Raw genomic sequence first — 16,144 nt, forward strand, 5'->3', positions numbered from 1 at the left:
GCTGTGAACAGGTCTGTTCTACTTGGCCTATGCCAACATCTAACTAATTCAAGAATGTAATTTTCTGCAACTTATAAAAAGACTGAAAACTAAAGATCATGTCACAATAGCTATAAAAGTCCCAAACTGCATCAGGAATAAAATTTGCTTTTTTCTACCTCTATTTTTTTTAGGCCACTATATGTGTTTTGCATGTTCTTAAATCCATTCTCTACCAACTAAGTGATGAAGTCCGTACTGAAGCCCTAATTCAGTCAAACAGATTTTGCTGAAATTACTGCCAAATGAAGAACTGTGAGGGGAAAATTAAAGACCAGCAAGATAACAACATTTATAATTCTACTAAAACACACAATTATGCAAAGAAATACAGCTATGCTTTGTTGATACTCTTGGAAAAAACAAATTTGATTTTTTTTCCAACCCATACAATCAAGTAGCAAAAATTACTAAACAAAATGTTACATTTTATGTATGATGAGCCTGTTTGCTCTATGACTGTAATGAATGTGCTTGCTAACTCTACTGGAAGCAGATCATGCATGCTGGGTGGTCTCTGTAAGAACTGTGACGACTTCTCTTTTAAGACAAAGAGAATCGATAAAGAATAAGAGTGCTCTGGAGGACATGAGAAATGGCCAACAATTTCACTTGCCACTCACATAATGAATGAGGCCTATATCAAGTTTATGATAGAGGAGCACACACTGAGGTTTCCAGCGCTACAGAACATGAGACACCAAGAAGCTGTCTGTTCCTGTTGAGGTAACAGATGACTAAATAAAGAGAAACAGACAGTGCACCTTATATTAAATGATAGGTATTTTTCCACATTAGTTTCAGCATAACCAACTTTAGTCATAATTTAGAAATTAGATTATTCTTTAGAGGAAGATTAGCCTTTGTCCATGCTTGTGCCAATCATGATTATACACTGGCTAGATCTGTACTTTCATATAAATCACACTCTGTACGGTCACTGCTACTGAATAAATGCATGTATAAATGTCTTGACTAAGAGATACAGCTGATGACAAAATGCCATCCTTATCTACGCTTATCTCCCAAACCGCTCAAGGTGTGCAAGTGCTGGATAGCAATATCAAAGCAACTGCAGAGTTTTGTACATGGTGCTAATCATAGAAAACTTTACTCACATGCCACTTCCAGAGATGCATTGCGACTCACAGCTTCTCCAAGATAGTTCCTTGCTACGCAAACATAACTTCCTTCATCAGGTTTACTCCTGCGTCCATGCACAATACGTAAGAAAAATAAAGATCCGCTAGGCAGCAGCATACGGTGGGAGCGAGGATCATCTTTGTCAGTTTCCACTCGCTCTCCATCTTTGTACCATTCAATAGTAGGAGTTGGCCGTCCTTCAGCTTTACAGTTCAGGGTTGTTGGTTCTCCTTTAGAGACTATCACATCTGAAGGATGCTCAACAATCCGCGGTGGAAAGTCCTCCTGGCGGAGACGGGATCCTAGAGACAAAGAAAAGGGTGGAGTGAAGAATAATCCATTTCACTTTTGGCTTCACAAAACATTCTCACAAAATACTCTTTCAACATCACCAACATTTTTGAAGAGATTACAAAGAAAAAGATGATCTGTTTGTTTTTTACCTGGTATTAGAGACTGTATCACAGACATTCATAGGTAAAAACCTGAGTCTGTACTACAACACATACTTCTGACTAAGGCATTAGCAAATCCATGCCTTATGGAGACGGGACTTACAGAGAATCTGTTACATATACAACCATGACAAGATCTTCTCCTTGTTTCAATAATCTTTCTGTTTACATTATCTTATAGATTCTTGTGCCCTTCCAAATTCCAGTCATGCTGATCTCCTGTCCTTTCGTCTGTCAGGTTCAACATATGGACTTTTCCAAAAGGCCTATGTCTTACCACCTATTGGTTAACACTTTTTCTTAATTTTAATTGTATGCTTTGTGAGGAAAGGAATAGAGGTCCTTTCTTCCACCTTTGGACTTAGTTTTGCTAACGCTCTAGTCATTGGCATAGTGATAAGATGCTATACCATTGCTTTACAAACTGACTCTTTCAGCACTACCAGATTCTGCTATCAAGATAGTAACGGTATCCATAATCCAGACTGCAAGTATAGACACACACACACACGCACGCACAAGTAAAATTATATCCAAGCACAGACAGATACACTTGGCGCACAGTTGAAGGAAGTATTTCATTCTCCACTTTTACTGTTAAAAAGACATTTAAAATCCATCAGAAGAATTTGCAGTTAAAAAGTATTCCTAGGCTATGACTCTAGACACAAAAATACTGAAATCACAAAGACTATAAATTTAACAGTATTAAAAGTCAAATGCTGAGACACATATATATATTTCTCTACATATCTACCAAGTTAATTTCTTAGTCTGAAGGAAAAAAAAGCAACACCAGTTAGTTGTGTGAAGAAATTCCCAATATTACAAGCAAGAACACCAAGGCAAATGTGTTTCTTAAATATTAAAGGGACTTAAGTCAAAGAACACTGGCAGATCTGACTATATTTTAATAAGCAGATGGTTAAAAGTAACAAAATATTTAATAAGAAATGAGAAACCTAAAATATGAAGTCATTTTCTTACACATAAACATTTAGCAATAATGTTCAGAAGTTTAAGCAGTATATTCTAAAGAGAACCCCTTGAAAATGGCTTTCTCCAACAAAGAATTAAAAGTCTCCACCTTAAACAGCCCAATTCAAAGCCTCACCTCAGGTCATAAAAGGACTAATTCTTTCTCTTCAGTACTGATGTATATCAAAAAACTAATGTTTACCCCAGCCTATCTTTTTAAGTAATCTGTGCTCAAGAGGGCTGAAGCGTGGGCAGCAAAGACTGTGCCCATCAACAAGGAGAGGCTTCGACTATGTTTGGAGGGAGAGATTATACCATGCATCCCTGTGATGTTCTACTATTGACTGCTGCAAGTTATTCCCCTCAGCATTCATTTAAGAGAGGGGAAACAAGGCCAAGTACAAGGTGTTGCACTTGGACTGAGGTAATCCCAGGTATTTTTACAGACTGGGAGAATAACTTGAGAGCAGCCCTGCAGAGAAGGACGTGGGGGTCCTGGTAGATGAGAAGCTGGATGTGAGCCAGCAGTGTGCGCTTGAAGCCCTGAAGGCCAACTGTGTTCTGGGCTGCATTAGAAAGGGGGTGGCCAGCATGGAGAGGGAGGTGATTGTCCCCTTCTATTCAGCTCTTGTGAGACCCCATCTGGAGTACTGTGTCAAGACCTGGGGCCCCCAGCACAAGAAAGATGCAGAGCTCTTGGAATGAGACCAGAGGAGGGCAACTAGGATGATCAGAAGGCTAGAGTACCTCTCCTATGAGGAAAGCTTGAGGGAACTGGGCTTGTTTAGCTTGGAGAAGAGAAGGCTCTGACAAGACCTAAGGGAGTGTATAAACAGGAGGGAGAACGACTGTATACGAGGGTGGAAAGTGATAGGTCAAGTAGGAATGGTTTTTAAACAGACAAAGGAGATTTAGGTTAGATATTAGGAGGAAATCTTTCACACAGAGGGTGGTGAAGCACTGGAACAGCTTGCCCAAAGAGGTTGTGGATGCCCCATCCCTGGAGGCATTCAAGGCCAGGCTGGATGTGGCTCTGGGCAGCCTGGTCTAGTGGCTGGCGACCCTGCACATAGCAGGGGGGTTGAAACTCGATGATCATTGTGGTCCTTTTCAACCCAGGCCATTCTATGATTCTACGAAAAAATAAACACGTAATAAATCAAACATGGAGCACAGTAGACTCCTTTCTTCAAATCTGAACTGAGCACCAACAGTTATTCCAAAAGGATATGCTGTTTTAAAAAGCACAGCCAAAAATCTGACTCCACTGGCTCTTTTTCTGGCAGGTACTGTCACTGTCTACATGCCTGAAAATGAATGCTTCAGATGGTGTTTTCCTAGCTAAATTTCGATTCTTTCCTTATGACTCCTCTGCCCCAGATACTGATACAATTACAGCCTAAATTAGAAGAAACAGGAATATCATTAACCCCATGAACTAACAGACCAGAAAGTATTTCTCTTCCCTTTTCTGTAGTGAGAAGAAACCATGATTTATCCAAGATGACAAGTTGATTCACTGAAGCAGGCTGTCTGCGTTGGTATCCTGGACTATCCATGCAGTCTCCTCAGTTTTTCCCTCAAGGATTTCCAATACACTTATATCTCACGCATGCATACAACATGTGAATAACCTCTAAATATAAGAGTCCCTAAGCAGTCATTACCATGATGGACAGTAACGATTTCAAATTAGTTGTTACACGCTGTTGGGCTAAAACACACCTTTGGAGAAGTCCTACAATATCTATGATTGATTCAAAGCTGCATCTGTAAAAGGGAAAACATTAGCACTTCTCTGAATACACACTCACAGAGTACTCCAATAATCACTGTATGTTCAAGTTCACATAGTTATTGCAAATGACTGTTTATTGCACATCTCCAAAAGAGCAGCTTTGAATATACTTTATTGATTAATTCAGAGAGAAAGTTTTAGGCTTACATTTTTGCCTATTATTTCACAGAGTGAAAAAAGTCACTGTTAAGAAAAAGACAATCATACAAGAAAAAGGCAATGTCCAAGACTATTATAGTATTCTATCTTCAATATCAATGTTTCATTGTTCATACTTGAGCAATGAACAACAAGGGGCAACAAAAGATAAGACGTAGCACATCTCTGCTCAGCTTGCTTTTTTTCCCCTAGGTTATATTTAAACCCCCACCTCATATTTTACGAAGTTTGCCACAGAATTAAAAAATAAATCTTTCAGTAATTCTACTGCAATTCTAGCATCTACAACAGCATCAGATACTCCTGTATTAATTCTAATTCAAAAACAAGGAAAAGAATATGTGAAATTATAAAAGAATTAGATACAGTGACTTTCTGTCTTGATGCTATCAAGCAAAAAAGCACAGAAAATTAATATATAATCTCAGTCTCCTCTGGAACACTGCTGATCACACACCTTAGCAATGTATGAGTTTGTTTACACCTTTACCATGTAATGAAAACAATCCTAAGTCATCTTTTTCTAGCTCACACAAAACTAACAATAATCTCATGGTTTTTCAATTTCATCATTAGCTCAACATGATAGCTTTGAAGGAGTTCCTTGAAGGTATTCCTGATTTTTATTTATTTACTTTTTTATTTATGTACTGAGACCGTGCTATAGCCAAAACCAAGATACTATATCACACAATTCCATTTTCCCTCCCTCAACCAGCATTTTTTTTTTTTCCTTTTAGTGGTGATAAGGTAGTGAATGAAGTAGCATCTGCAGAGCAGCTTCTGATATCTACTCATTAGAAACCTATTAGTAGAAATGATCCAGACTTTCAGAACACAGGGCTTTGGGACAGATGTGAAATGATGTACACTGTAGCAGTACAGTGAATGTTACTGCTGCCTTCACTACAGAAAATGTAACGTGCCTGAGGTTCTTATGGAGAATTTCATTAGTAACCAAGGGGAATTTAAAATCTAACAGTCCTCAGTGAGAAATCAGAACTACCGTAAATTATCAGGAGAAAACTGATGGAGCAATATCAATGCATGGCTTCACCTCACACATTAATTCTTCACCTTTACAGATTAAAAGATTTTCAGTTTTTTTTTTTTTTCCCCCTAAGTAAACAGGAAATTAAGAGTCTAATGTTAATTGTTTGTTCTTGTTTACCATCAGCTAATTCACCGTTGCTCAACTTTAGTCTACAAACCAGCAATGAGTTAGGAGAAAGAGATTATAAAGCTAATCCTGTTAAAAAAATAATAATAATTGCATTCAAAGCCATTTAGCTACTAGTAATGTTTATTTCAGTGAAGTAATAAAGAGTTTCCAATTATTGTCTGGAAAAAAAAATAAAGAGTAAAACACTGAATGAGCAAAGTCTAGCATTTATCTTACTTCACTTTTGCCTTTACTGGTAGATACTGATATTCATATGTAAACACAGACTTTTTTTAATATCTCCTAGAGAATATATCTGAAATTCCTAAGCATAATAAAATATAAGTTAGTCCACTGTTAAGAAAGAGAAAATAAAATATAAATCATGAAATAAAGGTCAGGACACTGAATATATAAAGCCTAGTCCCATGCTAGAGTTGAGTGAGAAAAAGTTCCTGGAGGAAACAGTCACAAAAAGGCTAAAGAAAGTTCTAGTTGCTAGATGTACAGATGCTGTACTTCCACTGAAACACATTTACCACCCAATATCCCTTCCTGTCTTATGACTTCGTGCAACTGCATACTTTCTAACCAAACTCATGGAAGGGAAGGAAAAAATGAGGACAGGTGACAAAAATAGAATAAAATATTCTGAAATGCTGATCATACTACAGGTTTCTGAAGACACTTCAATCCCATTCAGATGTGTTGTACAAGAACTGAGAATAACCTCCAAGAAAACTCATCTGAAAACAATAAAAGATGATATCACTCATTCTTTTTGACCAGATCATACTTTTTTGACCAGATTATTGCTGTTCTGATTAATTCAGTTTCTCATAATCAGCAACAAGGCTTAAAGATTTGTTGTAAGATATTCTGACTTCTTCACAAATTTACTCAGAGATCCAAGATACCATATAGTTACAGCTAAATCAGTGGCATATAAACATACCTTTTATTTGCAATTTAGCATGGTTGATTCTGTATGCAAATAAGCCTAAATAAATTAGAACAAACAAATTTTATCAAACAAATAAGTTGGTTTACTATAGAGACACAACAGTAAGTAGGAAAGAAAACTGGGTCAATATTTTATCCCTTTTCACCACACTTACATAAAGGGTAATGAGGTGAGTGAGTGTGCTATACACTTATCTTCACAGAAAAAGGCATTTGGCAATTCACCTTCTAGTCCTCCCATGCCACTGTCTTTCAAATTTCAAGGAAAACCATTTTCATTTATAGCACTTCACGCTCTTCTAGTTTTAATTTATTAGCTTCACATCAAGACCAAAATTTGACTTCACCTATTTAACCCTATTCTCTACATAAGGAGTGGTCTGTCATACAGGAAAAGCAATAATACAGATTAAGTTCCTAGTGATTTCATTCATTTCTAAAGTAAATCAGCAAGATGTTTGTGGCTACAGAGCTAATAGGGATTAATAAAAAGGCACAGAATATCCACCAGAAAGGCAAATGGTTTCATTGTAACTGCTGAGCAATTATATATACATATATATAATATCAGTTAATATGTTAGTAAATGTTAGTATTGTGATACAGTATTTCATAATATAGATTGCAGAATTGCATGCATCTCCTCAGTACTCTCCCTCTACCTTTCTACATTTATCCTTTCCTGTCAATAATATCCACCATTCTGCCATTTCATACTCCATTTATTTAGATCCCTCCACCTCTTATATTCTACTACCAGACTGACTACACACTGCAAAGCTCTTCCTAAATTGATCTCTAAGGCAACTGCTCCTTTTTTTTTCTCTTTCTGAAGACTCATTTTTTTCTTTTTTCTTTCTTTTGATTTCTTTAGAATTTTGAGGATGTATTCTTCCATAGAAAGAAATGTGGGATTAGATTTTCAATTGCAGGAGTAACAGTTGCTTAACACTATGTATACCACACTACCTACTTACTCAGATAACTTACTTACTACTCTGTACTGTATGGAGTACTTACTTAGTATTCTGTCTCCCTGCTGTTCTTACGTTGCTGCTAACACACTTGCATTTAGCCTTAAAATACAGAGTTAACAATAACCTTCTACTGTACAAAGACTGACAAGCATCCAAGATAAGTTAAAGATATGTATTATATGAATCAGTTTCAGTTCAGTAGTTTCGAAAGATCATGCTTAAGAAGAATATTATATACTTAGCCCTAAAAGATCAACACTTGAAAAACAACCAAACTTTAAGGACAAGTTTATACTGTAGAGTTTATTATAAAATAATAACAGAATATGGAAACACCCACCATTTCTGGTGGTCATATTGCCATCTGAAAGCTCATGCCCACTGTAAGTGAAAGCGATCAATACTGTGTCTGAGAGATAATTAGTTTGTTTTGTGCTTTTGAGAATGTCTTGAATGCATTCCTTGTAAGAGTTTTGCCAAAAACACACACTTCCATAGATGGTGCAGAACACTTGCTTAGCAGTAAAATAAGCCGCAAAGCTAATGGAAAAATAATATTATCCTATAACAAAGTAATAGACAGAGGCAAGAAAAGGCCTGAATACACTCAATTTCACTAAGACAACAGCTCCAAAGATGTATTTTTAATGTTCAAGGAACCTTTTTTTTGTCCTATAGTCTTGGGTATGTTCTGTGCAGTAAATAGGAAAAGCAAACAGACAAACAAACAAACAAAAAGTCTTAAAATTCAGTTAGTACAGTCACAACTGTAAGAGTGATGTGTTTGATGGACATGATTCAACAGCCTCTGCTGAATGTTTTCTGGCTATGTAGAATCTGTCATGTGGCCATGACTGAGTTCCTTTTTCCTCATGTAGGCACTTAACACTTTTGTATGTGAAAACATTTAGCTTGAAAACAGACACTCCTGCAGCTAATTTGTTGAATCTACTGAAGGACAGTTATTGTTCATTTTCCTGCTTCTTCATATGCCTTGTTCCACTTAGGAAGTACTTATCAGACACATTTATTACACATATCTTTAGAAATAATGAATAAGTGTGTTGCTTTCGCTACCCTTTTAACCACAGAGTTGAGTGAAAGCAAGCAGAGATCTTGGACAGAGATCCAGTCAGTTACATCCTAGTTTGGACAAAAGATAATGTTAAAAGAATTCAAGATAATGAGAAAACTCAACTAGAGTACAGGCTGATGCACTGGCATCAAGCTGCTTATCCTAGATGCATTCCTCTAGGCAACGTGACATGATAAAGATTACATTTCAAAGATTTATATTTTACAATCTCTCCTCCTCCCCTGAGATTTGGCAGATGGGAGCAGACCTCAACAATATGACTGCTTCCAAGGTAAGGTTTTTGTTCAAAGCTGTGTCAGCAATGACAAGGTCCTCTGGAAGCTTTTCTTAGAGCAAAATTAATCCATTAACCAACATATCATAGCTTCCCCAGGACATGTATCTGCAGATAAGCCACCCTTCCTGTAGTGCATGTCTGCCAAGAAGAACAGGCAACATTGAACAGACAGATCAATAACTGTCATTAAAAATATTTGACCAAATCTTATTGCAAGTCTGATTCTATTAAGTTCCGTGGTATAAAACTATGACTTTGCTAAGAGAGGTGTAATCAATTTTAATCATAAAAAACACTGCAAACATAAAATTAACTTTTTATTTTTGCTGCTTATATATGGACAATAATCTAGTGCCACAGCATAATCACTCTATTCTTTGTATGAAATTATTTCAAGGGAAACATTCTAAAACTGTTATTGAGACTTAATGCAAATTTATTGTAATTTACTTCTCTTCAATTTTTTTCTTTCTCACACACCACCGTATGAATGGTACATTTCAACTACTGGAAACATTCAACTGCCTTGCAAGCTGGAAATCAAAATAACTAGCACAGAGTAGAACAGTTCAGTGCAGATTTTAACAGTGTGAACTGTATCTTGATTAAGAGGTTTCCTATTGGACTATTTCTCAAATCATTTGAGCAAATGGTAAGAGCTACCTCCCTTCCTTTTCATGCAGAACTTTTATTCAGAACTGTATTGGTATTGTCCAGATTGCAAATACATTAGCTACATTCTTTCAATGCTTTGCTTTATAATTTTTTTATAGGGTCTTACCTACTCCTTAAAAATCACTGCATTCTATGACACTGCATGTTAGGCGTGTGAGATTCTCATGGGCATTTATGAGAGGAGTGAATACGATCACAATATCCCTGAAACAGTATATTGACTTGCAGGCAAATGAATCACTTTTTCCCAGGTGAAAAGAGATGTTATAAATACAAATCACTGCTTCAGTGTGGAAAGAAAATTGATTTGGCTGTTGCAAAGCAGTCTGGTTTAGAGTTCAGTTATCTACCATAGCCACACTCCCTGGAAGAAGCTAACAGACAACTATATGCTTAATTGAAAAACAAACTAACAACAACCACGACCACACTCTTACATATAGTTTTCCTTTCCCAGAAAAAGAAACCTCTGGCTTTTGAAATAAAAATAGCTGTTCAACTTCAAGAGTGGATTTCATATATGTTCACTGGCTCTGAAAAATGAGATGATAAGAATTGTGTCAAAAAAGAAAAAGGAAAAAACTAACAAAAGAAAACAAATAAAAATAATAATAAAAAACCATGAAAAGAGGAATACTTCCAGTTACGAAAAGCAGAAATAATAAAATTGTTTATGTGAATATCTGTATATACACATAGCATACATATATAAAGTCAAGTCATGCATAGATGTATGAAATGTGCAAATGTACACATACATACATGTGCTAGATTACCTCCAGAGGTCCTTGCCTGTCCGAATTATTCTATTGTACACAAACACAATGTAACAAAAGCACTGAACAGACAAAAGTTTTTTCCACACTTTTCATCCAGCAGCGCTCAATCAAAACAGCTCTTCCCTAGGGAGCCTTTCAGAATCATTCAAGAATCAAGTAAAGTAGGATTGTATGCCCAACTCCACCAAATATCTTTTAGGTCTTTCCCAGGTCAAGAAAGGAAGAGGAAAACAATAGACACTGTTTACAGACATCACAGAAATGTCTTTATTATACAGCTAGCACATTATCACCACAGCAATGAGGAACTAGCAATGGCTTCTTATTATGCAGGCAAAGGGAAGTTTTAATATTCCAATATTCCTGTACACCACTATTATTAAAAAAAAAAACCCACAAAAAACAAACAAACAAACAAAAAACCACTTAATTAGGAGCAACTACATTTTATATTTTTGCACAGAGGGATTGATAACCACAGTTTCTCCACAGTCTAAGACATTCTATTGGTATATTTGTATATGATAATGACCACCTAAGATAATGTTACAGAAACCCAAACCCTATACCTTTCAAATAACAATCCAGTCCAGATTCCTTTAAGGAGGATAAGTCAAATAGCTATCAGAGTAGGATACTACTGTCACAGAGTATGAGTGAAATCAAAATAACTACAAATAAAGCATGACACAAGCTTCACAAAAGTCAAAGAAGTTGTTTTTCTAATTAAGCAGTTTCAATATGTCTCCAAAAAGTCTTAAAAAACAAACAAACAACAACAAAAAAAAACCCACAATAATTTGATCTTTAGCTTTGAGATAAGTATTTTGAAACAGAAGTCAAAATTTCCTCCAAGTTGCACCATTGTAAATAATCATGAAGTTTTTTTGTGTGTGTGTGTTTTCAATTCTGATTAATAATTAATCATCTTTCCACAACACAATTGTAACAAATTTTGATCACATTTTCAGACAGGCCTGACAGTTCTGACAGTATCATTCACAGAAGACAATACATACAGCTAACTCAGGCAAGAAAACTTACCTTCTGATTTCTTTATCCTCACACTCATAAAAATCTTTTTGAGATCATTAACACTCTCCCATACTCTGAAATGCAGAAGTCTGAAATACTTCACAGCTAGATAAAACCCTGCAGTTGAGCAAGGACAGATATCTCAAGGTATTTAAGATGATAAGAGTTTTGTGAAAGGGAAGAAATACAGTTTGGTCCACTCAGGATACAACAAAGATATCTTCACATACTCCAGCTTGGAAAAATCCTACTTAACTTATAAGTTGTAAACTAGCTATTAAAGAAGACTAGAGGCAGTCCAGGCTGTAACAACCATGCCCTGGCTGAATATGTGACCTCAAGGGATACAAGACTGGCAAAGAGCAATCAGGATCTTGAAAATCAGGAGAGAGAATTTCCAGCTGTTCAAGGAATTCTTGGCTGAGATCCCCTAGGAAGTTTTCCTTAGGGAAAAGGGAATGGAACAGAGCTGGCAACACTTTAAGGATGCTCTTCTGAGAGCACAAGAGCTCTCTGTCCCACAGCATCAGAAATAAGAGAACACAAGAAACCAGAATGGCTAAGCAAGGACCTGCTGTTCAAACTGAGATAAGAATGAAACATACAGCAGAGGAAGCAGCAGCACATGGCCTGGGAAGGGTACAAGGACACTGTCTGGACGTGCAGAGATGGGATCAGGAAAGCCAAGGCACAAACAGAACTGAACTTTGCGAGGGAGGTAAAAAGTAACAAAAAGGGATTCTACAGATACACTGGTCAGAAGAAACAGGTCAAGGAGAGTGTACCTCCTCTGATAAATGAGAAAGGAGAAATGGCAACAACAGATACAGAGAAAGCTGCGGTACTAAACAAGTTCTTAGTCTCAAAGTTCACTGGCAGTCAGGCTTCCCACATCTCTCACACCAGTGAACATCCAGGTGGGGAATGGGGTTGCAATATCCCTCTTATTGTAAGCAAAGAGCAAGTCTGAGATCATCTGATGAGGTTGAATTGTACAACTCTATGGGGCCAAATCACGTGTCCTGAAGGAAATGGCTGATGTAGTTGCCAAGCCATTCTCTATCATATTCAGAAAGTCATGGCTGTCAGCTGAAGTTTGCAGTGACTGGATAAAAACAAACATCATTCCCATTTCTTGGAAAGGGAAAAAGGAAGACCCAGAAACTACAGGCCGGTAAGCCTCAGCTCTGTGAATGGAACATAACTTCCTGGAAAATGTTAAGGGACACACAAGATAAGGAGGTAATTCAAGACAGCCAGAAAGGCTTCACCTAGGGCAGATTGTGCTTGACCAATGTGGTGGCCTTTTATGATGGAGTGACAGCATCAGCAGACAGAGAAAGAGCAATTGGTGTCAGCTACCTGAACTTGTGCAAGGCCTTTTGATAGGGTCCCATACCACATTCTTATCTCCAAATTACATAAATATGGATTTGAAGGCTGGACAACAAATCGGTTAGATGGACCTAGCCAGAGGGTTGTTGCCAATGGTTGTATGCCCTTGTGGAGGCTGGTGACAAATGATGTCCATCAGGGATCAGTCTTGGGACTGACGTTCTTCTACGTTTTTAATCAGTGACCTAGACAGTGGGATTGAGTGCACTCTCAGAAAGGTCTATGGCTCCAAGTATTACAAAAACAAGAGAACATTAAACAGTTGTATTGGAAAACAATATATGATCTTACAAAAGTAAGAACCCTTATTTTACTATGATGGTCCATGACATCAGAGAAGGACGTTGGTGGTATGGTGGTAGAAGTTGAAGTTTCCTGCCAATATTCTATTACGTTTTGTTGATATGCAATGAAGGGCAGGGAAGGGGTAGTCTGACAAAATGATGTCTAATATGGAAGTGGGGATGAAGCAAAGGGGTATCACTGAATTCCTCCATGCAGAAAAAAATGGACTAACTAACATTCACTGATGCTTGCTGAACCTTTATGAAAACTAAACTGTGGATGTGAACACAGTGAGGCAGTGGATAGTGTGTTTCAGCGGTAGTGACAGCGACAGTGGATCACCTCTGCTGGTGCATATTTTTATGAGCACGGTATACAGGTTTTGCTCATCACTGGTGACAGTGCATAGGCAGTGCTGATGACTATGCTGAAAAAGAGCATTTTGTAGCTGATAATTTCCTCTATCAGCTAGAGCTATTGTGCTCTTTGTATCTGTTGTGGTTTCTATGGAAGTAATTAGGAGGCATTACTTTCAGAGCAACATATGTAATTTCACCCATCTTTACACCTCAGTTTGAAGGCACTATTCTAATGGCCTTCTTGGACCAAATTCTGACTTAAACATACATAATGCATATAATCCTAGTGTTGCTAGTGACAGTCCCAGCTAGGAAGAATCTTGGCTTTCAAAGAACACATATTTTATATCATCTTTCCACAGCATTATTTTATTTTTTATACATTAAGAAAAAAAAAAAAGAGATTTTCTGAACTAGTAAATACACTGATTCAGTTATACATGTTGTCCACCCTATCTTTATAGGCTATGGATCTCTGTTAACTTCACTATCAGTAATGCATGCTGTCTTAAATACCTCTGAGAGTTGTGGAATAGCAAAAGTACTGCTGTGAAAGCCTTCTGAAGTGTATTTTCAAGGACATACAGCACTATGCAAAGCAGGCAGGAATGAGAGGGCCTTGAACCACAGCAGGTGAAACAAAAAGTCCTAGACAGTTCTCAAATTGATGAAGTAAAAGCAGCAGTAGAGGAAGTAACAAGAAAATATAGAGGAAGTACATTCCACCATATCAGGCTGTAACCATGGACATCTCCATGACTATTTTCAAGATATATAATGATCTCTGTCTGGACAAACTAATAAAATAAATTCCCACTTTTAAACACCCTGATGAGTGGACTCCAGTCAGCAGTTAAAATTCCACCCAGCCACCAACACACCATCCTGCCCCACAGGATAGGGCAAAAAATAGAAGGAAAGCAAGAAGACTTATGGGTGGAGGTAAGGACAGCTAACAGGGAACAAAAAAAAAGCTGTGCACACAAGCAAAGAAAAAAAGGAGTTAATTCACTATTTCCATTAGTAGCAGGATGTCCAGGTGCTTCCTGGGAAGCAGGCACACCATACGCTAAAATTTGCTTGGGAGTATCAATACCATAATTATGAATGTACCTTGTTTCCTTTTCATCTTCCTTTCCATAGGCTTTTATTGCTAAGCACATCATATGGTATAGAACATCCCTTTGACAAATTTGTGTCAGTTTCCTGATTATGATGTCAACTTCTTGCCCACTCTACCCTACCACTTTCTTTGCTTAGAAATAAAATCAAATTTTTCAGAAGACATTTTTTTTTAATATTTAAAATGATAAAAACAATAATCTCAATACCATTTACCTACAGAACACATGATGTATTAAAATAATAGAATCATAGAATCACAAGGTTGGGAAGGACCTGCGAGATCATCTTGTCCAACCATCCTCCCATTATCATTGCTACCACAAGCCACTAAACCATATCTCGTAGCTCCTCATCCAGATGCCTCTTGAACACTGCCAAGGACAGCAACTCCACCACCTCCCTGCGCAGGCCATTCCAGTGCCTGACCACTCTCTGAGAGAAAAAGTTTTTCCTTACGTCTAATCTAAACCTCCTCTGGTACAACTTGTGGCCATTTCCTCAGGTCCTGTTTGCTGCCTGGAAGAAGAGGCTAAACCTCTCCTCAGCACAACCTCCCTTCAGGAAGTTGTACAGTGCAATAATGTCTCCCCTGGGCCTCCTCCAGACTAAACAATCCCAGCTCTCTCAGCTGCTTCTCATAAGATTTGTGGTCCAAACCCCTCACCAGTTTCATTGCCCTTCTCTGGACACATTCCATAAGATTTGTGCTCCAGACCCCCTCACCAGTTTCATTGCCCTTCTCTGGACACATTCCAGAGACTCAATGTCTTTCTTGTAGTGAAATACAAAATACATGTACATACAAAAAATATAAGTATGCAAATATACCAATTACAGAAAGAAATACACACATACATGCTCTCAACCACACAACTATACACAACCACATTCTAATCTCTAAGTACAACAAAATAAGAACTCAAACATAATAATATTTTCTTCTGCAAAATTACTTTGTGGAGAACTGAATTCCTGCAGAACTGACAGGTATGATGCAAGACATTTTTGTAGATATCTTTGGCACTTTGGATTCCATACGAAGAGCAGCAACAAGTTTTTTGTTTGTTTGTTTGTTTTTTTCCAAATATTTTTTAAATACGGATTTAATACAAATTTGGGTATTTAGCTACAAATTAGGTATTTGATACAGATGTCCGATATTTTTTTCTTATTAGTAGTAACCAAATAACTTTGATGCATACACAGTTAGCTTACTAGGTGAAATAGAATCAAAGCTTTCCTGCAGTCTAGGAAAAAAAAAAAAAAGGAAACATAGGAAAACAAGGTTGACACCATACAAAAACTAGCATCAAGATCTCCCAGTGTTTGTACTGTCTGTGAGTAGTTTAATATAAGCTTGCTGTACCAAACTTATGTACTTGTGGTAGGGAATAAATAAAGCTCTGTTGTATTTTACCAAACATAGTTGTATTTTCATTATCTT

The 16,144-nt window shown here is 37.2% G+C and overlaps 1 protein-coding gene across 12 annotated transcripts in view; it reads right to left on the reverse strand.

Moving 5' to 3' along the window:
* The window catches only part of ROBO2 (roundabout guidance receptor 2), a 461,934-nt gene that overhangs the window by 414,366 nt on the left and 31,424 nt on the right, over positions 1-16,144 (reverse strand). For all 12 annotated transcript variants that reach the window (XM_040649984.2, XM_040649974.2, XM_040649960.2 and 9 more), the window contains exon 2: positions 1,158-1,484. In XM_040649984.2, coding sequence (XP_040505918.1) covers positions 1,158-1,484 — 327 coding nt within the window. The remainder of the gene's footprint in view (positions 1-1,157; positions 1,485-16,144) is intronic.

The sequence above is a fragment of the Gallus gallus genome, chromosome 1 (genome assembly GCF_016699485.2).
Source record: "Gallus gallus isolate bGalGal1 chromosome 1, bGalGal1.mat.broiler.GRCg7b, whole genome shotgun sequence".
NCBI lineage: Eukaryota > Metazoa > Chordata > Aves > Galliformes > Phasianidae > Gallus > Gallus gallus.